The following is a 24,231-nucleotide window of genomic DNA, read 5'->3' on the forward strand; positions in this document are numbered from 1 at the left end:
ATAACTTATTCTAACATAACTAATCCCAGGATAAAATGACCCCTAATTATATTGATTTTAATACATAAATAATTCACCTAAATCATAAATAAATTATAAAAAATGGTTACAATTTAAATAGCCAATGGTTAAGTGGTGCGACGGGCTGCTTACAAAAGGAGCCCATAATCTTAAAACCCTAGCTATATACATCTCCCCTTATTTTCTAGGGTTTGTGGACGCCATTAGAGCAAAGGTGTTTTCTACGGCAGCTCAGACTCAGTCGCCGACAATGGTAACTTCCTTCATTCTTCCTCCCTTTAAGTTCATTGTTATACGCTGATATTATTCAAACTGTTAATCTTATTCGCATTTCAAAAGTAGGAGAATGATTTATTGGTTACGATCCGTCATGATAGATTTGGATAGCTGATTCCAACTAAGTTAAGAGGATAAAACTAGATATGACCACGAGGTGAGTGAGGTCTTAGATACAGTTCCTATCAAACAATACTTGTTGCTTGTGGGAGGTCATTACATTAGTCGAGATGATGTCACACTTATTCTAAAAAATTAAAACTTGCAATGGAAGCATACAATGAGAAGTTGTGTAGAAAGAAATAGTGTGTTTGACCAAAGAAAAATTAAAGGGAATCAGAAAAGTTACCTTAGTTTGAGGGTAAGTAATTAACATCAACAATTACATTACTTGGCCAGAGATAATTATGTTGTTATTGCACAACTCCAATTCTTAGGTGGCTTTCCAAATATGCCAAGTAAAGCCAATGCACAAATTATTTCTTTGGTGGATCACATACTGGTTGGCAAAAAAAGGCTAATTATATCATGGACTACATACAAAAATAAATAGTTAGAGCTTCTCTGCAAGAGTATAGCTTTTCTAAAGGAGTTTTTAGTAGGCCACATATATGGACGATTATTAATTTTGTTGACTTCATGATTTCTGGTTTCTTCCTTCTATAATGTGATTCGAAAATGCTGCTCTGAAATTTGGTGAAACTTTTGCTTCGTTTTAATTGTTAACACAAAAAAGTCTCAATTTTATCCCCTGTGTTGTGTATATCCTGCAATCAATGTGGATGCAGTGATTGGCTGCATTTTTTTGTAGATAAAAGTTCTCAGGTTTCTGATATCCACAATGTTTAGCCTGCAATTTCACAGTTGATTGATATTTTTAAGCACCTCAGTTCTGAATTGTGCTTGATGTGTATGCATTTGTTTTGCTGGCTCAACTTTAATCAACGTGATGCAGTTTTGAGATTTATTTGTTCCTTACCTTCTTTTGTTTTCTAAAGGAATCAACCCACTTTTGTAACATATTGCATCCTCTGGATCCTGTTAGTAATAAAATTCTTTCTACTGCATCCAAAAGAGAATTGTGATAAAGAACATATCATTTACAAGTGCTAGGCAGGCTCTCGTCAAGAGTATCTTGATTTGATAACTTATAATAATGAATGCAATCAACTTCAAAATTCAGCCTACCTCTGCATGCTCTAGATTGCAGTTCGTAGTTCCTGGATCCTGTAATCTGTTATGGTATATATTTGACCTGTGATATGCATATAAAGTAGTTACTATAAGATTTTCACATAGCTACCAGTATTGTGTAGTTTACAAGATCAAAATTTGATCGTGCAGGTGAACGTTCCAAAAACTAAGAAGACATACTGTAAGTCGAAGGAGTGCAAAAAGCACACTCTGCATAAAGTTACACAGTACAAGAAAGGAAAAGATAGTCTTGCAGCTCAAGGGAAGCGTCGTTATGATCGCAAGCAGTCTGGATATGGTGGGCAGACAAAACCCGTCTTCCACAAGAAGGTAGAAGAGATTTGACATTAACATCAACTCTGGTCAATATTCTTTTTAACCCCCCTTGTTATTCATCTCATAAATCAACGTTGTTTCGATACTAGGCCAAAACTACCAAGAAGATTGTGCTAAGGTTGCAATGCCAGGGATGCAAACATGTGTCCCAACACCCAATCAAGGTATGTTTATGGCTCTCAATCTTTCTTTTGATCATTGTATACTGTGGTATTAAATTTGGCTACTGACCTTGCAGAGGTGTAAGCACTTTGAAATTGGTGGAGATAAGAAGGGAAAGGGAACTTCTCTCTTTTAAGTGGAGATGGTATCCTTTTTGTCTTTGTGTAATGTTGTCCTTTTTTCTCAAGTGATGTTAGCTCAACAGAGTTTCTTTTGTTTGATGATGAACAACTTATGTCTGTCCCAAAATACTTATGTTTCCAGTTTTAAAATGACTAGTTTATTCTTTCTTCTTGTGTTAACTTTTCTTATTCCATCAAATAACCTAATTGATTAAACTCAAGGCTCAATTTCAAAATCAGAAATACTCAAATTAGCCAAAAGTTAGTCAAATCAGAAACATCCACAAGTTAATAAAACTATCAAAATTAGAGGGTATTTGGATAGACTTAAAAGTTAGTCAAATCTATTTTTTAGTTTGTATTTGATTTTTGAAAGTGTTTGATAAATATAAAAATAAATTAAAATAAGTCAAAAAATGACTTAAAATAAGTTAGAAAGTATTTCATTAGGTCAAAAACAACTTAAAATAAGTTGAAAATCAAAAGTAGGTTTTTCTTACTTTTTATTTTTTGACTTAAAAATTATTTAATTTTGACTTTTTATTTGACGTAAAAGCTATTTTTTAAGGAGTATGTTTGGATTGATTTAAAATTTAGTCAAACTTACTTTTAAGTCAATATTTGACTTCTGAAAGTGTTTGACAAGTATAAAAATAACTTAAAATAAATAAAAAATGATTTAAAATAAGTTAGAAAATGTTTGACAATGTTAAAAACCACTCAAAATAAGTTAAAAAATCAAAAGTAAGCCTTCCCCTACTTTTTATTTTTTGACTTAAAGTCATTTATATTTCACTTTTTATTTTCAACTTAAAAACTACATTTTTTTAAAGCCAATTCAAACGGACTTTAAGTCATTCCAAACGGGCTCTTAATCTAACCGACGTTTGTTAATAGAAAGAATGATATCACCATAACTACCTCGTTTTAGGGCATTTCTGCCACTGTTTCAAACCTCTTGACTAGGAGTGACATGGATCCGGCTCCTCTCCATTTCTCTTCTCTTCATTTTTCCAAGTTCTAGCTTGGATTAGAGACACATGTTATCGTTTAAAATTAATGGTTGAGATCTAATTGATTAAAGTAAAGTCCTAATCATAGTTATTTACTTCCATATATTTGCTTCTTAAATATTTTTGCAATCAAACTATTCTAGATTTACATTATATTTTTCATAAATATATTTAAACGAATTTCCTTTCTTAATTACTTGAGTAATTTTTTGTTGATTTTTACCTAATGTTTGCCATTTCTCAAATAATATTTGCCAAATAAAAATTTAAAAATTGTACTAACGTTTTTTTTCTAATTTTAGGAGTAAATTTTTTTTGTCACTTAACTTTAAATTCTTTGTTACTCTCTAAATGGAGTCCATATTGCTCGCCCGTATAAAATTTGGAAACATATAAAAACCATTAATAAAGCGCAAAGTCGCAAACAATAACGAAACTATATTATATTGGTGTGTTTACTAGGAGATGTTTTCCAAAAAAAAAGAGAGTAATTTAATTATACTTGAAACGACGGAAATCATTTTCTAGGGGGTAAAAAGAAATCGATTTCATCAAAATTAGCAAACTGACATATATCTCATTTTCCTTGCACATATTTTAACTTTTAATTTTTAATTACTCGATTCAACTGTAATAGTCTATATATATGTTATTGTGAATCTCTACATTCTCTTTTATCCAAAGTTTCATCAAAAAACCATGTAATTTATTTATTTATTTGATTTTTTTCATTCACCATCCCAGTATTGAAAACATTTTTTTCCATTCCAATCACACCTGTGCAATAATTCAGAATGTATTAGTCAAAGAGGAAATTGCATAAAATAATTATAATAAAATATCTTATCTTACAAAAATATTTAAGAAACAAGTATATGGAAGTAAAAAATTATGATTAGGACTTTATTTAATCAATTAGATTTCAACCATTAATTCTAAACTATAACACGTGTCTCCAATCCAAGCTAGAACTTGGGGAAAATGGAGAGAAGAGAAATGGAGAGGAGCCGGATCCGAATGACATAATGGGTAATTAATGTGGGTACCTACTTATATTTACCCATTTTAAATGAATCGGATACTCAACTCATTTAAAATGGATAAGAAACGAATAATACTCATATTACTCATTTAAAAGTGGTTAATTTAATGGGTAAAATATGTCCATTTATAAAAAAAAGAAAAAGTAATACTAATATTTTTTTGGCCGTAGGTGGTGGGGGTGGGGATGGGGTAAGAAAAAAAAATCTAAATTTAAAAATAAACAAATTAGCTTTTTTTTTTGGGAAGGGGTGGGGGGTGGCAGGTGAGGTGTGATAAAAAAATATTTTTTTAATAATAAACAAAAAAATATATTTTTTTACATTTTTTTGGGACAGGGGATGGGGAATGGGACTAGTAGGGCGTGGACCGTGGGGTGACAATTTTTTTTTTTTTAATATTTTCTTGGGATGGGGTGGTAGGAGGTGGGTTGATAATTTTTTTTCTAATAAAAAGCAAACTAATTTTGTTTTACATTCTTTTGGAATGGGGTTGGGGGTGGGGTGGGGTGGGGTGATAGAAAAACTTTTTTTTTAACTTTTTATTTGGGGGTGAGGGTGAGGTAAAAACTTTTGTTTTTAAAGCTATAAGTGTCACGATTCAAAAATGAACGTGGTGACATTTGTCTATTCCTATCAAAACAAGTCAACCTTNGGGGTGGGGTGGGGTGGGGTGATAGAAAAACCTTTTTTTTAACTTTTTATTTGGGGGTGAGGGTGAGGTAAAAACTTTTGCTTTTAAAGCTATAAGTGTCACGATTCAAAAATGAACGTGGTGACATTTGTCTATTCCTATCAAAACAAGTCAACCTTAACTCAACTCAACTAAAGAAATGCAGAAAGAAAAGCAAGAACAAGCTAAAAACGGAAAACGTATTCATTTTATTATAACCCTAAAACCTGATTGTCACGTGTACAAACCACTAATACATATAATGCGAAAATGAAAGATAAGTACAAGTCTCAATGTCTTTGTTTCTCAAATAGAACAAAGCATAACATAAAATAAAAAGAGGGTCTGCCAGGATGACAAGCAACTACCTCTCAACAAGCCTCAGAAATAGGAGAAGAAGGGAAATCACATGGTGCCAGACTTGGAACCTACACAAGTGTAGAAACAAAGAGTGAGTACTAACCAATACGGTACTCAACAAGCAACCTAATAAACAATGAAAACTAGCTAGAAATGGAATACTTCTTTCATCCCAATCGAACCTGTTCAAACTACAACCTACATAGAAATCAACCCAACCTAACAATTTCACAATTCATAGCACACAAGGCTTAACCACACAATTCATTGACCAATACATATCAAGTAAGTCAATCTCAAGTTTCAAGTATATCAATCACAAGTAACAAGTAAATCAGCCACAAGTATCAAAATGCATCAAATCACTATAGTCAACTCTTGTTGGAACCATTTCCCTTCGGCACAATATCACTACACGGAACCATTTTTCATCGGCTTTGTACCATATCACTAATTTAATCAGAACTATTTCCCTTCGGCTTTATATAATATAACTAGTCAGAATCATTTCCCTTTGACTTTATATCATTTTACTAGCCAGAAGGAAGAGACAACAATCAAGCAATTCAAGTCCACTTTCATTCCATCAAAACATTTCATCAATCAATCAAGTAGGGCCCACAACAAGGCAATTCATAAAGAATTATGATCACCACATTGCCTTTTCTTAATCCATTTTTATTCATTAAGCTTAATCAAGTGAAACAATGAACCCTTCACCTCATTCCCATTACTTCCCAACACATACAAATTAAGGAAAATAGACGAATTCTATTAATTTTACAAGGTTTAGAAAATCACTTGCCTTAATTCAATCAACTAGTCACTCCAAGACTTGAGCCTTCCCCTTCCGAACAACATCCAAAGCCACACAATCTATTACAATCAAGTAATCACAATAAGATTCTAGAAACAACAATACCTATATCATATACTTAAAAAAATGGGTCAATCAACTCAAAAACACGATTCTGAAAATGAGGTTTGAATTCGAAAATCTATACTTGAAAATGAACTCAAGATATTTGGAATTCATTGGTGAGAACCATTACAAAAACGAGTTAAAATCAATTCACAATCTCAATTTTAGTTTAGAACTCAAGTTCTTGAAAAACATTGCCATTTGCCAATCAAAATCTCAAGTTTTGATGTTAAAATTCACAAATAATCAAAGGGAAATGAAGTTTTAAGGTCACAAAAGGAGTCTATTCACTCAACACGTTTAGGCATTACTTAAACACCCTATTCACCAAATCTATCCACATTCCCCCAAAACTCATCATGACTAAGTCGGGTTCTACCAACAAACAATACATAACCATTATACTACCAATACATCCCAAGGATGACATCTAAATCTAGCATATTAAGTCCTATCTAGTCACACAGCCATACTTGGCATCACAATCAACATTTTCTCCATCGATCCTTGTAGCATGAGCCCTTCGAGTGGTCATATCCTTAAGACCATCGGATAAGGAGTAGGAGAAAGACCTTATAGAGTTAAACTCTATGGCATGACTTAGAGAATGAAGAAGTGAAGTTTCATAAACATCCAATAGCCTCCTATTCATAAATGTGGCGTGCTTCACACTTATGAACAAGACTCTACCAGACGTGGTTTGAGACATCCTAGAACCATTCTAAATCTTGTGCTCTGATACGAAGTTTGTCACGACCCAGGGGTACCCCTAGATGTAACAAGGCACATAGAACCCCGAAAGGCTCCATCTAAGCCACTTAGCATATCACAACATAAGATAATAGAAAAATGCGGAAATTTAAAACATTTTTCCATACAATCAAAGTCTCATAGAACGAAGCGAAAATCTTTAACATTTGTCTCAAACCATCTAAACCAACATTGAATAGCTCTTGGACACATCCCATACAATAGTTCTAACATAAAATGAAATATAAAGGACATGGTGGTCAAGCCCTCGAATGCTATGAGGACTCACCAAACTTCTCTTCTTGATCTACTATGCACCTAGCCATGAGGATGGAAGTAAATATCGCCAAACCCTACATTTGATAAGAATGTAGGATAAAGTTTGCATTAGTACAATAATGTACTAAATACGATGGCTAGCATAAATCATCAACATAAACATATAATAGACATTAGTCAACATAAGACATATACCATAATCCTATGAGACAATAACATAAGTCATAAGCGTAAGAGGCATCATAATATGACATAGGCATAATCAATGCATTTAGAACAACATAACATAATACAAAACACTTCATAAGCCACCTCAAGGAAAGCTTGTGCAATGCATGGACAAGACCCCATAATCCCACCCATGCTACGCAAGTCACTTTAGGTCCTTAGTTATCTTTTATTACATTTTGATCTCATCCTTAGCTTATTTCTCATAGACAAGGGAACCTTCACTTTTAGTCACGCAAGGATTGGAAATCAACTTATAGCAACAATCCAAGTTAAGCATACACTATAAGTATAGGTCATAAACATATTCATTACATAGACATCATAACATAAGAGATCATACCATAACTACCCTAAAAAAATACTTATGCAATGCATGAATAAGACCCCATAAATCTCACTCATGCTAAGTAAAGCTTCTTGAGTAACCATAGTTCATACTAGACTTGACCCTGTGGAAATTAGCCTTAACCAACATAGACCATGTGAGGTTACATGGAATCTGGTGTCACCCACACCGAAAATGGTTGTCCTACTTGCCAAAGGTAGAACCATTATTTTAGCTTAGGTGAAACCAATATCTAAACAACCTACGGGGGAATGTAGTTATGGGACAAGGATATTGTTACTAGATACCCGGGTTCAACTCTCATGAGGGCATCCATCTCAAGAGATTGCTCCTAGAAACCCGGGCTCAACTCACGTGAGGGCTTCCATCTCATATCAATATCCACTCGGTGCTAAGCATAACTCCCACTGAATACTTCATTAAGTCATAACTTGTTTCATTAGGATAGCTCATTAGATTATCCGTGAGAATAACCTTTCACCGTCCATGTCTTCACTTAGATTTAATTAGGTGAGAATAACCTTTCAACCTTAGAATAATCATTATGTTAGAAAACCTTTCACACATGTTCATTTTGTGTTCATGAGAATAGCCTTTCAATAATCACAACAACATTATCATAATCATGGACACTTCACTCTCAAAGTGTTCTTAAAGCATATACATAAACTTCACAAGACATGCATAATGTCATATATTCCCCTTTCAAGGATAAAAACTCATATAAAATCAACACATCTAGAATTACTAAATTAGACGTGAATAATAACATAATTCAAGTACGCATAATCTCATATACTCATAATATAGGTCATGTTGGTAAAGTTCTTCCACAATAATACCATATACAATTCAACATGCAAATAGCTTCACTCTCAAGCCTTATCATTCATAATTCAACATATTAGCCTTACTCTCAACGCCCTAGAATCCATCATCTATGACTACAAGATTTACACTCAAACAATACTTCTCACAAGCACCTCATAAACCTAAGTCTCAAGGTATTCCACTCACATGCTTCATCCTTATCCAATTTTAACCATATATCTTCATATAGACTTAATCTCAACACTACTAATCATGATTCATCATACAAGCCTTAATCTAATCCATTCATGTCAACAAGCTTTACTTTTAAGTTATTAATATCTAGGTGTTCTAATCTCAAGCAATTCATAAAGTAATTCATCAATCTTAGAGGATCACATCTAAGCCCCCAATTTCCTCTTTCATGGCATAAAACCAAACTATATCAATTCCACCATAAAATCTTAGATTAATCAAGAATACATGTATAATCATACTAAAAATATGTAATTACATCATAAACAATCATAAACAACCATTATCCAGTCAATTGGATCAACATACAACAATACCCACAATATAGGAAGAAACCCTAACTAGAATTGAGGTTCATCTTCACAATTGGGGGAAACATGGGGGCTTTATGGATGAAAGGAGTCCACGAATGAATAAGCCATCATACCTTGATTACAAAACCTATCAAGCTTGAAACAATGAAGTCTTTACCTAGATTGACCTCCTCCTTCTCTTCCTCCTCCTCCTCCTCCTTCTTCTTCTTCTTCTAGAGAGAGAATTTCTTGGAGGGAATTGGGTTTCTTTTAGGGATTTAGAAATAATGATTGGGATGAGTTAGTTTCAGCGTCTAAAATCCTTATATAGGTGTTTAAAAATGGGCTAAAACGATCTCACTTAATATTAATTAAAAATGGAAAACCCCGAAGTACCCCTAGACTTAACCGCAAAAAGGAAATTTCCAGGTCCGTATTGGTGGGGCGTGGGTTGGGGTTTGCAACTATAAAACGTGTCCCTTAACCCACGAGACCTAACCACCGGGCGTGGGTCCTGCCGTAGGTCATGGTCTTGGGAAATTTTCTCTTGGTCCTCCTCAAGGACCTATGGTTGGTCCTTGGGGTTGGGACCTTGACGTTCTAACATGAAAACATTTATTTTAAGGTACGGGGAGGTGCGTTCAAGTTTCTAACCCTAGTGTCAAGCTCTAGTTTAGTCTACTAGTTTTAGGGGGTGTTACACTATCTTTATTCCTCCATATCGTATGGCTCAAGCTGAGTTGAGGAAATTGAAGGTTCAACTCCAAGAGCTACTTGATAAGGGGTTCATTAGGCCTAGTGTATCACCTTGGGGTGCCCCAGTGTTATTTGTGAAAAAGAAAGATGGCTCAATGAGAATGTGTATCGACTACAGACAACTGAATAAGGTAACAATCATGAATAAGTACCCATTGCCTCGTACTGTGTTACGACCCAGGGGTATACCCTAGATGTAACATGGAGTACTAGACCCCGAAAGGCCTAACAAAAACCACTTAGCATATCATAACATAAAGTAAATAGAAATGATGCGGGAATTTTAATTTTTTTTCATTACAATCAAAGTCTCATAAAATGAAGCGGAAGTCTTTAACACTTTGTCTCAAACCATCTAAAAAAATTTGAATAACTCTTGGGACGCAGCCCATACAATAGTCTAAAACATAAAAGACAGATATAAAGGTAATGGTGGCTTTATCCTCGATTCTATGAGGACTCACCAAATCTTCAACTCCTTTGCACTCCTATAAACCTATCCTCAAGAATGGAACTCATAGTCGCCGGATCCTACATTCGATAAGAATGTAGGAAAGAGTATGTGTTAGTACAAAATGTACTAAATTTGTTAGCTAGCATAACATCATAAGAGCATAACAAAAATGTTAGCCAACATAAGACATAAGTCATAAGCATAAGAGATCATAACATAGTCATAAGCATAATCTCCAACATATACATAATATAAGCATTAGTCATCATAAGGCATGATCCATATACTTAATCAATACTTAGACCTTCATATCATAAGAGAACTACTTCATAAGTAACCTCCAAGTATACTTGTGCAGTGCATGAATAAGATCTCATAATCCCATCCACGCTAAGTATCTCTTTGGCCATCATAATCATACTTACCATCTCATGGTCTCGTCTTTAGCTTAATTCTCATAGACAAGGGAATCTCTCACTTTTAGTCAATCATAGCATGGAAAGTAACTATGGCGATAATCCAAGCTAAGCATACAACATATAAGAGAAACACTTCATAATTAGCTTCAAGTCATACTTTGTGCAATGCATGGATAAGACCCCATAATCCTACCCATACTAAGTACTCCTTTAGGCCACCATGCATATTGATCATCTCTTTGATCTCATATTTAGCAAATCATAAAGACAAGGGGAATCACCTCTAGTCATGCATATCATGGAATCATAAAGACAATGAGAATCACCTCTAGTCATACATATCATGGATTCATAAAGAAAAGGGGAATCACCTCTAGTCATACATATCATGGAAGGCCTATCAAGCTACAATCCATACAATTCATTGTTCATGACATAATTCATATAAGGAATCACAGGTATTTGCCCCGATGCTCATTTTAATGAGATACATGTATTCGCCTCCATATCCATTTTAGTAAGATATATATATTCACCTCCATATCCATTTTAGGGTGTAATGTAGGTATTCGCCTCAATATCACCACATAAGGATCATATGTAATCTCCTCATGATCAATATAAAGGCTAATGGGTAATCACCTCTTGCCTTGGGAGTCATACATACATAAAGGGTAATCACCTCACACTCCTTATATCATGACATGGGTAATCACTTCATGTTTATCTAATTAGGAATAAGGGAACTCATTTCACATTCCTCTCATATAAAGGTCTTTCGGGGACTCACCACAACCTCATCACATTTCATAGTTCTTGGACTTAGATTCTTTTTAGGTGAGCAAACCTTTCAACCTAGAATCATTATATGTGAGAGAACTTTTCATATCATATTATAGTCATGAATGGATGTGTATATGAGAATTTCCTTTCAACAACACAACAACATATCATGATCATATGCACTTCATGCTCAAAGTGTTCATAAAGCATGTACAAAAATTCATAAAACATACATAATATCATATCTTGCCCTCTCGACGGTCAAAGCTCATATCAAATCAACATATCTAGAATACATTAGACATGAATTCCATTATAACTTAAGTGATTCTATCACTTCATACAATCTATTATTCATAAGGTAGACTAGGTAGGTAAGGGCCTTCCACCATAATTCTAACCGTTAATCTTCTATTCTCATATAGACTTTACTCTCAAGCCTTAACATACATAATTCATCTTATTAGCTTTACTATCAAGCCCTAGTGATCAACATTCATGACTACATATCTAGATCACAAGATAATCTAGTCACAAGCTTCATCTTTAAGAAATTCTAGTCTTAATTCATCATACAAGCTCAATCTCATTCATTACTAGTCAAGATCCATCATAAAATCTTTAACCTAATTCAATTCATGTTTACATACTTCTAGTTTTGAACAATTACTATACATATCATCAATTCTAGAAGATCACCTATGAATCCTCAATTTCCCCTCACAAGGCATAAATCCACATTCTTCAATTTCATCAATTAGACTAGGGTTAACCATGGAAAACATATAATATAATCATAATAGCATGATTAAATACTAAATCAATCACAAATAAGTACTATCCACTCAATTGGAATCACACTCAACTTAACCCACACTATTGGAAAGAACCCTAACTTGAATTGGGGGTTTCATCTTCACAATTGGGGGAATTCTAGGGGGCTCCATGGATGGAAGAATTCATGGATGAATAAGCTAACATACCTTGTATATAAAGCCTATAAAATCTTTCAACAATGGAGTCTTGTTCTTGACCTAGGCTTCAAGCTCTATCTCCTTTTTTAAGTCTTAGAGAGAGAAATATTTGAGAGAAGAGCTTTTGGGGATTTGATTTGGGTCTTGGGATATAGTGACTTAATTGGGGTGGTTAAATGGTTAAAATAGTTTATATATGTGTACTAAGACTAGGCAATATGACCCCATTCAATAACCACATAATTAGGAATTTACCAACTTAACCCTCACTAGGCAGCCTGCTCCCAAGCACCACGCCCAACCTCACGAACCGTCAAGGGCACCATGTCCAGTGAAGGTGCCAGTGGTCCCTTGACCAGTAGCTTGGATCCCTCTACATGACCCCCAAAAGGTGAAGGAAACCCCACAAGCCTTCCCACGAGTTGCGGTTTTCATCACTGACCGTGAAGTGTCTCGTGAAGATGAGCCAACCTTACGAAAGCCTTGGTGAGCTACTGCCTCACTACCATGGGTGGAACCACGAGTCGTGGTGGCTACCACGAGCCGTGAAGGCTCTCCTGGCCTAGGGCAGTGCCTTGGCAGCTTGGGGTAGCCTTGGCTCTTTTCTTGGACTTTGACCCTTTGCCTTGGCTCATGCCCTCTAGCCTTGACTTGTAGTCCTCTAACTTAGCCCTAGTTGGCCTGATAAACTACGGGGTGTTACATATTGATGATCTATTTGATCAGCTACAAGGTGCTACTTATTTTTCCAAAACTTGAGATCAGGTTATCATCAGTTGAAAGTTAAGACCGAAGATATCTCTAAGACAACCTTACGGACCAGATATGGGCACTTCAAATTTTTGGTGATATCTTTCAGACTAACTAATGCACCCACAACATTTATGGATCTCATGAGCAGAGTATTCAAGCCATACTTAGACCATTTTGTGATTGTGTTGATTGATGATATTTTGGTCTACTCACGGGGTGAGGCCGAACATGAATACCACTTGAGAGTTGTATTGCAGACACTTAGAGAACGAAAGCTTTATGCCAAGTTCTCAAAATGTGAGTTTTGGTTGAGCACAATGTCCTTTTTAGGACATGTGGTGTCACGAGATGGAATCCAATTTGATCCAAAGAAGATAGAAGCAATTCACGATTAGCCTCGACCTAATACTCCTATAGAGATATGCTGTTTCTTAGGAATGGCTGGATACTACAGACGATTTGTGGAGGGTTTCTCAAAGATAGCCGCTCCATTGACACGTTTAACTCAGAAATGTGTGGTATTTTGATGGTTAGGTGGATGTGAAGAAGGTTTTGAGAAATTAAAGATTGCATTGATTACAACTCTGGCCTTGACCTTACCTACTGCGAATGGTGGTTTCACCATTTATTGTGATGCATCTAAAATAGTTTGGGTTGTGTATTAATGTAGAATGGCAAAGTGGTGGCATATGCTTCCTGGCAACTAAAGATTCGTGAGAAGAATTATTTGACGCATGACCTAAAATTGGACGCAATCATATTTGCACTAAAAATTTGGCGTCACTATCTTTATGGTGAGGTGTGTGAAATCTATACTGATCACAAGAGTTTATAATACATATTCAAGCAAAGAGATCTGAATTTGAGGCAATGACAGTGGTTGGAGCTACTTAAAGATTATGATCTTACTATTTAATTTCATCCGGGAAAGGTGAATATGGTGGCAGATGCTTTGAGTAGAAAGTCTATGGGTAGCTTGGCCTATATTGTGGATGAAAGGAGACCTATGGCTATGAATATTCAAGGTTTATCCAATCAGGGAGTTCGAATTGACCATAAGTTGCCTGGAAGGTTGATTGCAGGTATGGTGGTGTAATCATCCTTAGTTGGAGAAGTCAAGACTTACCAATATAACGATCCCCAACTTGCTAGACTACGAGATCGAGTGCAGAATAGGGGTGTGAAGTCATTTTCTATTGATGGAGATGGCATTCTACGTCGAAATGGTAGATTGTGTATTCCCATGGTAGGTAATGTGAAACAACTAATATTGGAGGAGGCTCATAGCTCGCGAAAATCCATCCACCCAGGCGCTATGAAGATGTATCAAAACTTGCGTGAATTGTACTGGTGGAAAGGTATGAAGGCTGATATTTTGAAACAAGTGACTAGTTGCTTAAATTGTCAGCAGGTCAAATATGAACATTAAAAACCAGGTGAAGTAATGCAAAACTTGATTATCCCAGAGTGGAAGTGGGAGAGAATTACTATGGATTTTGTCATTGAGTTACCGAATACTTTCAAGAAACACGACTCAGTTTGGGTGATTGTGGACAGACTCACAAAATCTGCCCATTTCATACCAGTTCGGGTTACTCATACTGCGAAGCAGTTAGGAGATATTTACCTTCGAGAGATAGTTCGGATTCATAGGGTGCATATTTCAATAATAACAGATCGAGGTGCATAATTCACTGCTAAATTTTGGAAGTCCTTTCAGAAGTCGTTGGGTTCACAAGTTGAGTTGAGTACAACCTTTCATCCCCAAACTGACGGACAGTCTGAATAATTTATTCAAATCTTGGAGGACATGCTTAGAGATTGTTCGATTGATTTTGGTGGTCATTGGGATGATCAGTTGCCTCTAGCAGAATTTGCTTATAATAATAACTACCAGTCAAGTATACATGTGGCGCCATATGAGGCTTTATATGGTCACAGATGTTGATCACCAATCGGTTAGTTTGAACCTGGTGAAGCGCAATTATTATGTCTAGATTTGGTTCAACAAGAGTTAGAGTAGGTTGCATTGATACAAGAATGACTTCGGATAACACAAAGTAGACAAAAGTCCTACACAAATAAGAAAGTCTGTGATGTGGAGTTCATTAAGGGCGAAAAGGTTTTTCTAAAAGTTTCCCCTATGAAAAGAGTAATGAGATTCAGACGGAAAGGGAAGATAAGTCCTAGATACATTGGTCCTTATGAGGTTCTGGATCAGATTGGGTTAGTGGCGTACAAACTTGCATTACCTCCGAGATTGTCCGCGGTACATCTAGTGTTTCACGTGTCCATGCTTCGACGATATATTCATGATGATAGACATAAGATCCAGCTAGAAAATGTGGAGCTTGACGAGAATTTAGCGTATCATGAAGGTCCAATATCTATTCTTGATAGGCAAGTGCGACAGTTGAATTCAAAGAAGGTAGCTTCAGTTAAAGTGTTGTGGTACAATCATCCAACCGAGGAGGCTACTTGGGAGTCTGAGGCGGACATGCGGGATATATATCCTCACCTATTTGACACGTTAGGTATGACTCTGGATTCGTTCAAGGACGAACGTTATTTTAAGTTGGGGAGAATGTAATAACCCTTTTTTTAATGAAGGGTTAATTAGTAATTTAACCAATAATTAATATAGTTATTAAGAGTATCAAAAAGAAGTGGGCTAAACCTAATATTTTTCTGCTCCTCACACTTCGGTTACAGAAAAGAGTAGAATATTAGGGCAGTTCATTCCTTAATAGTGGAGAAGAAAATAAGAAGCAACAATTTGGGAAAACATTTTTGGGAGTTCATAGACGGATACTAAACCTTTCTACCACTGTTTTGGTGATAAGTTGCAGGTATTGAACTTCTTGTTATTGTGTTCTCTTGTTAGCTTAAACCTCAACCTATGTAGTTGAGCATTCTTCTGTCTAAAGAAGCACTGAAACTATGTTTCTCTTTAAAGGAAACTTAAGTGCTGAAATTTAAAGTCATTATTGGCTATGAACTGATGTAGCAAACAAAACTGGTGCAGGAACCGAAATTTCTATTTTGGTTTAGGATTATTTATGCGCGATTTGGCTATTTGGGAATACAATGCTAACTAATGGTGCATAAAATTCACTACTTAAGTTTGGTTAGTGATGTAGAGATATTTTGTTATCCTAAATCCATGGTTTAGGGGTGAGATATTAAGGTGTAACACTAAGCTTTAAAGTTAGGGATATTGAGACTTGGCCCCAACTAGTATAATTAATATCGTTGATCAATATTTTTGCATAGTTTGAGGTCATTGGGGGATGTTTGGTTGGTGTTCTACACGTTCGAGATTGTGGAACTTTTCATAAGCGAGATAAGTGAGACTTTAAGCTTTAGTACTTGCTTTTTGAACCTACTTTGTAAATGTGTTTTATCTGTCTGGTCCATGTGTTTGGACAAACATGTGCTTGATAGAATACTAAATATTCTTTTATAAGTTATATGTGGCCTGATATTAGATATCCTTCCTCATTATCGTGATATAGTTACTAGGAGCATACATAGATGCCGTAGTATGTTAGAGGCATACCTATGCTATCGTAATATGTTAGGGGCCTGGTACATGCTGCCGTAGTATACTTTGGGGCATTATATATGTTGTCGTGGACTTGTTCGGGTGTGAGGACAATCTCCTTCACTGTCGTTTATGACAAGCTATGAGTGTGGATTGAGTTTGAGACATTTAGGGTCCAATTTGAACAATTCATTGGACTTATTGATCATTATATTATGAAATATTTTCTTGTGCATATCATTACGTGTTTGTGGTATAAATGTATTTTCTAACACTTGTTATAGGGGTATTAAGGCAGCAGGTCGAGGATCTTACTGAGTTATATTTACATATAGCTCTCACTACTTACCTGCATGTCTATGCAGATACTATTGCAGAGGGTGAGATTAGTGGTTAGTGAGCTCTTTCGCGTGGATTCTGCTGCTGAGGTGAGACTTTGCATTGTTCGTGGAGGCTACTGTTATTTAATTATAGTTATGACTTCTTTTCTTGGGGTTTGCATACCCGATAGTTGAACTCATGTAACTCTAATAGATGCTCCATGGTCTTATTGTGGGATTTGGGCTAGAGACATATTAGTTAAGTGATGTTTTCTTTTCATAAATTGATATACAATTTTGGTTGGATAGTGATTTTTTTTTATGAGTGTTGATGAGTTTTGGAGTTGCAAAAGTCTTATCTTGTGCTTAAATGATTTGGTAAGTGTATGGATATTTGGTATGCTCGGTAGGTGGTGTTAGCGGGTGCCAGTCATGTTTAGGGGGTGTTTCAGGATGTGACACGTTGCATATTGCTCTTCCACATTTGTCATTCTGGAAAATTCCCCTTTATGTGCCATGGGAAACAACATGTGCATTTTATGCCTAAAATTCAAGACAAGTTTCATTCGAATTCCTCATAAACTCATCCATACGAATAAAAAGGTACTTCGATGCTTCATTGATTTTCTTAGTTCCCTTTTTCAAAAGTTTTTCCTGTGGAATTTACCCAGAAAATCTTTACTATATCTTGTTTGATATTCTGTTTGTTAATTTGAATTTCTACTTTCCATTTAATTTTCTTTGTTTGCTTCTTAGTTTCAGTATTCCTCAAATCCTTCTTTATAGCCTACGCTTCACTCCTCCCCTAATATATCTCTCTGATTTTACTTGTTTCTTCTTAATTTTCAATGTCAGTAAGCTGTGTAAAGTTCTTATTGATTTCACTAGAACTTTGAAAAGGTGTGCGCTCACTTTCCCTTACTCTTCCCACTTCTCATGCTTACCTATGCATATAAATAGTGCGGGCTATATGATAGAGTTGATGGTCCTAAGATGTTTGATATAATTGATATAAAATTAATGTATATGCAGTTATTTTAAAAATAAAATATAAGAATTTGGTTTGTCAAAATTTACCATGCTCACTTATGTGTTCGATAATTTATTCGAAAAAAGGAAGGAATAGTCATCGGTGATTGAGTACAGTTAGTAATAGGTACCATTTTTTGAGCTAAATTATTAGGTCGTAATTGGCCCTTAGCTATTGTTTGTCGATTCTAGATAGAGCCCAATCAACCTCTCCACCTTAACACTTAAGACCACGAACATCCTTAAGATCAAAATAGTAGAACCCCATCTCAATAAATGCATGAAAATTACATAATACTTGAAGGCTAATAGAAAAAGATTGAATCTTTGAACTTAGTAGAATACCCCATTTCAAGAAATATGAAAATAACACAGAAAACAGAGAGAACTTGAGGGTAAAGGAAACAAAGTAAAGTGACAGCTTACTAAGACCAAAACATGGTAAATTCCATCTGAAGAAAAATATCAAAAAAATAATAATGCAGATAACAGAGAAAACTTAAGGCAAAGTGAAAAGTGGCAGCCTACTTTGAGTGACCAATGATAGCCAATAAAAATACCAAAGATAACATAATTGTGATTATTAGTGTGCTCAATTTCCTTCACTTTTGTTTGTCCCTGTTCTTCGGCTTCCTTTGATTGTTGTCACTTAGTTTCTTCGCTTTACTTTATCCGCTTACATTTCATGCTTCCTTTAGTGATCTACTTAAAGTTTAAAAGGAGCCACTCAGCATAGATTATTGCTCATACTTTTGCAAAAATGGGCGAGTAAAATGAAATATCTACCTTTGGTATAAAAATAAACTAATATGAAACGAAAGAAGTATCTAGAAGTTGAGGCTCACTTACCAAATAAATCAGCCTTAGAAATTAGCCAAACTAGACATTATTAATTAATTATTACCCTTATTTATAAGCCAACAAGGGTTGGGACTAACACAATAATACATAGTTATACTCAAGGAAACATATTGTGTATTGTAAAGTTGTGTTGGATTAAAATTACATCAATTTCTTTGGTCTTTTTCATTTAACACGTGTCATCAAACCACGTGTACCCTCAAGGCCTCACCAACACTCCTCAAAGAGCAAAACTGAGTCTCAGTACTTGGTGGTTTGTGGTTTCTCTTTCTCTTACTTATATTGATTTTTTTGAATCTCTTCATTCCTTATGCTTGCAATTTTAGGGTTGCGTAATTATGAATTTTGGTATGGTTTTTGGGGTTTTATCCTCTACTGGCCTTGATAAATGGATTAAGTTTATTTAGAAATTTTTTAATTTGATAATTGAATCTTGTTGTCCAGGTGTTAACAAAATCCAGCAAATTAGATAAGATGGGTTTGGTATCAAAAGAGATTGATAATCTCTTGGGGTAAGTTCACAATGTTTCTGTTCATACTTTGAATTGCTGGAAACATCAACCTATATTATTTTCCTTTTTAGAATAATAATTTCGCCCTAGTTGGAATCAAGAATGTACTTTTCTACTACTTCATCTAATTGCATGTTATAAATATGTGTTGTTGTTCCATTTGGAAGTCTAAGGTGGGTATGAAATATCTACTTTATATAGTTTACTTTTTGGATTATTTTTTATTTTTGTACAAAGTCCTGCTAAATTGTTTAACAGTTGTATCAATTATAACAAGTCACACTCTCATGTCTCATACTCCAGAAATACAGAAACAAAGAAATTTCACGATCGAACTACCAAAAGAATATAAAAAGGACTATTTCGACTTTAGTACATCATTGGAAACAACGTCTCTATCTCTCAAGGTAAGAGTAAAACTAAGTATATTATTGTTGTAGACTTTAAGTACATCGTTCAAATATTCTTTGATTGTCTTTTATCCTAAGGATTTGTGAATAGTACTATCGTTCTAAAAGGTAAGTAATTTCTTTCTAATAATAAGAACTCTCCTTAAAGTTGTAACTCTCACCAAATTCTTTTCATATTAATTAATGAATTATGTTATTTTCATTTTTTGGAGAGATTGCAGAAGAGGCCAGACACATGGAATATGATAAATAGAACGTCAAGACATTTACAAATTTGTCAGCTCTTCTTTTATTCTTGCCCCGATTTTGTTATTGAAAGTTAATTTATATTTGTTCTATTCAGTGCTGATATCATCCTATGGGAAGCATCTCTGAAAGGTTGCAAGTGAGTCAAATAGAGAAAGAGGATAACATGCAATCTATTACCTCTAGGGTTGATCAGGACACATAAACATGCTCGCTAAGTCTCAAATAGATTTATAGTTAACTAAGATGAGGAGTATGACACCTCAAGAGGCAACGATAGCTATTGCAGAAGCAGAAGTAACCACAATAGATGCTGCACAAGCCTTTGCAGAAGTTGCAATGAAGCACCCCGAAGATGGTAAGATATTTTTATAACATCATACCGGTCCCTTTTTCCTTTATTTCTTTTCCTTGCATCTCCTCACTTTAGTATTTTGAATGCTAAAATGATTTAATGAGAAACGAAATAAATTACCTTAGCTCTTCATCTTTTCATGCTTTTTTCCCCTTCTAATGTAACTTGGTAGAGAAAATGAGATGCATAGGAGAAGATTTTCATTTTAAAAAGATATAGAAAAATTTGCATATTAGCTTAACTAAATCCCACATTGAAGGTATAATATTTTTACTGGATATTCATGCAAACATTACAGAAAAAAAAGACCAGGACACACTTCAGGCTCCTATGGAGATTTCTTTTTGAGATGTGAAAAGACCAGGACATATGTGCACCAATGCTCACGATGTAGTAAAAATGGTATCTTTCATATGAATCTCATACTACATAAAGTACTGAAGAAATGAAAATGAGAGAACTTGAATTGTAGAAATAGACCGTCATCTGACATGACCTCACATGCTTAGATCTAATTAATAAAAATGTTGATGTACAATGGATGAAAATTGAACAATTTATCAGAATGAAAAAGCAATAAAAATAAAGTACCTTATACGACTCTACTTATTTGATCCACACTATTATTGGTATATCGCGACGTCCACACTTACTAATCGTGAATGATCAAAATAAGCTTTTCTTAGTTTGGTAAATTCCCTTTAAAGGATAATCAATTTCTTTTCCAATGAATTGCAGTCAACTCCCTCGAGGAGCTCAACGAGAATTATGCTATTGTTACTGCTAATCAGATAGATGCATTTTCTAATTGGTTTATCATTTTCTCTATTTTTTTGTTCAGGATATCTTTTTGTATCTAACTAGATATAGTGGATTAATAACAAGACAACAATAACATTTTTGTGTTGTTTACTAAATGACATAAAAATTACTTGCTTGTACTATTTTTGGGATCAGTTTCTTGTACTTTATGCATTATTATTTGCAGGTTTCAACACATGACGATCCAAAAACAAGTGTTATCTCTCAAGTGTGGTTGCACTTCTATTTATATGTCAGTGCACACTCATTTTTTAATCTAATTTAGATGTTACTGGGAATATAGTAATGCAATTGTTGCACGTAAATTTAGATGTTACTGGGAATATAGTAATGCAATTGTTGCACATAAATTCTTTTTTCCTTTTTGTTTACACTTCTTGAAAAGCAAATTGATACTTACCACCAAAAAATGAGCAGTGCTTAGTAAAGTAGAAATCATTAGCTGTCAATTGTTCATAGTCAGCAGTGGAAGAGGGCGTATCTTTGATTGCTCAAGTTGCCCATTTTTTGGTTCATTTTCTCTTCAAGAGATATTTCGTAAGTTTGACATACGTATTTCAGCATCAATTGATGAAGATACAAGTCAGTATATTAGTGACAAGGGTTAATCTAGCTGCTACATATATAGGAGAGTCCTAACCATATTCTAACACAGAAGACTAAGCTAGCAATTGTTAGGACTCTAGGAGCTAGCAACTGTTAGGACTCTAGGGGCTATGGTTGTGTATATATACCCTATTCAGTATAACGTAATAGAATAAGAAAATCAGCCACATATTCTTATATCTTGTTTTCTTCAATACTTCTTCATGGTATCATAGCTTAGGCTTAACTAATTATTATCTAGAACACTAGATCCTGAAGCCTGTCTCTCGTAAAAAAAACAGATATGGCCGCATCCTCGAGCTCTAGTTTAGGTCTTTCACCCTCCTCGCTCCATCAACTCATCACCATCTGCCCTATTAAACTAAAACCATCGAATTACCTTGTTTGGAGGACACAAATTCTTCAACTCATGCAAACCTTGAAAGTTACATCCATAATCAAGGACGAAGCCCCATCCGAGACTATCGAAAACGCAAAAGGAGAACCATCCCCTAACCCTAAGTTTGTAGACTGGGAATAACGTGATGTTCTGGTTAGAAGTTGGATCTCCGGTACAATGACAGAAGAGTCGATGTTTTTCATTATAGGGTGCTCAAATGCAAAGCAAATATGGTCATGTCTTGAGGATACCTACCTACAAGCCAGTAAAGACAAGGAATTTCAGTTGAAACAACAACTTCAAACTGTGAATCTTGGAACAAAATCCATAGATGAATATATCAAGAAATTTAAAGGGATTTGTGATAGTCTCGTGGATATACACAAATCAATGGATGAAGACATCAAAGTAATTAACTTTGCTAGAGGCCTTGGAAACAAATACAAGACCTTTCGCACTGTGATGTTAGGGAAACCACCATACCCTACCTTCAATCAATTTGTGACTGCCCTTAGAGGATTCAAAATGAGGGAAGAAGCAGATGACATTCAACAAACTCATATTGAGTCAACAGTGGCCTTTGCTGCTCAAAAATCACAAGGTCGAGGTCGTGGAAATTACTATCGAGGTAGGGGAAACCAACGAGGAATAGGAAATAGAGGATTCAACAACAACCATCGGCCGTTCGATGCTTCTCAAGATGGGGGTGGAGCTAATCAAACAAGAGATAATTCAAAAGTAAATGCTTGCTAGATTTGTGGAAGAAATAACCATACTGCGCTTTCTTGTTTTTATAGGTGGGATTATTCCTATCAAGCACAACAAGAAGTCCCAAAGGCACTTGCAACAATGAGTTTTAATGATCAATCTGATAATAATTTGTACATGGACTCAGGAGCTACCAATCATATGGTACAAACTACATGTATACTCAAAAACTCGTCTCCCTTTAGAGGATTTGACTCTGTTATGGTAGGAAATGACCATAAACTCAAAATTACACAGATAGGAGACACAAATGTTGGAAGAGACTTGCGTCTTAAAAATGTGCTTGTTGTGCCTAATCTCAAGAAAAATCTTGTTTCCGTTAGTAAGCTTATAATAGACAATGCTTGTTCCTTGACATTTACTGATTGTAACGACTCGGAAAATGATAGAGTGAAACTAGAGCCTCACATGTGAGTTTGGAGTCGAGAACTTAATGAAATGATTATATTTGAATTTGACCCAAAAGTTCTTAAAAATGTGCTTCGGAAGTTACCGGAAACTTGTTTAGCGGTATATTTAAAGATCCATTCCGTTTTTTGAAAATCCGACTTCATATTCTTGTTTAGGGGGTCAAATTGAGTGGGAAATGGGTCTAACCCAAATTTTAGAGCAATCGTATCAAAATCCGAAATTTCCAAGTGAAGCCTTTTTCGAGGGTCTACTTTGGAGGGTCATACCTCCTAGCACACAAATTATTTGGTGGCCAATAATATATCCATGGAAAGCCCTTTGAGTTAGCTATCTAACGCACTTCGTTTCACCTCATTCGGAGTTCGGACGAAGAAGTTATGCCCATTTTTGTAAAGTCCGTCCGGCAGAAAACGCAAATTCCAGTAGCTAAATTACTGTTCATTTACTGTTCATCCGCCTAAAATTTTTTCTAAGTGTTGGACCATTTTTTCCAAATGACATATATTATTTCCTATATAACATTAGTTCATTCCCATCCCTAAAAACATTTCCCTCACTTCTCAAATATTCTCTCCAACTCAAGAAGAAGAAGAAGTGGGAGCTAGGCTTTGGATTCAAGTCTTTCTTCATCAATTTCTTGCAAGATCATAGCAAAGGTATGGTGATCCTTCATCTAGGGTTAGCTTTCACCCTAGAGTCCATTCAAAGTTAGTTTTCAAAGGTTTCAAGTTCTTCAAAACCTAGGG

General features: G+C 35.1%; 3 protein-coding genes across 5 annotated transcripts in view; 2 read left to right on the plus strand and 1 right to left on the minus strand.

Moving 5' to 3' along the window:
- Nucleotides 1–24,231, minus strand: part of LOC125844725 (MAP3K epsilon protein kinase 1-like) — a 468,061-nt gene that overhangs the window by 384,504 nt on the left and 59,326 nt on the right. The gene's annotated exons all lie outside the window — the stretch shown is intronic.
- LOC125844754 (60S ribosomal protein L44) lies at nt 142–2,278 on the plus strand. The gene is made up of 4 exons (XM_049524087.1): nt 142–274; nt 1,642–1,821; nt 1,917–1,991; nt 2,066–2,278. The coding sequence occupies exons 1-4, from the start codon at nt 272–274 to the stop codon at nt 2,123–2,125; spliced, it is 318 nt and encodes a 105-aa protein (XP_049380044.1). The 5' UTR covers nt 142–271; the 3' UTR covers nt 2,126–2,278.
- On the plus strand, nt 13,660–14,912 carry LOC125845774 (uncharacterized). The gene is made up of 5 exons (XM_049525305.1): nt 13,660–13,740; nt 13,893–14,021; nt 14,154–14,304; nt 14,473–14,580; nt 14,659–14,912. The coding sequence occupies exons 1-5, from the start codon at nt 13,660–13,662 to the stop codon at nt 14,910–14,912; spliced, it is 723 nt and encodes a 240-aa protein (XP_049381262.1).

This window comes from Solanum stenotomum, chromosome 11, assembly GCF_019186545.1.
Source record: "Solanum stenotomum isolate F172 chromosome 11, ASM1918654v1, whole genome shotgun sequence".
NCBI classification, from domain to species: Eukaryota; Viridiplantae; Streptophyta; class Magnoliopsida; order Solanales; family Solanaceae; genus Solanum; species Solanum stenotomum.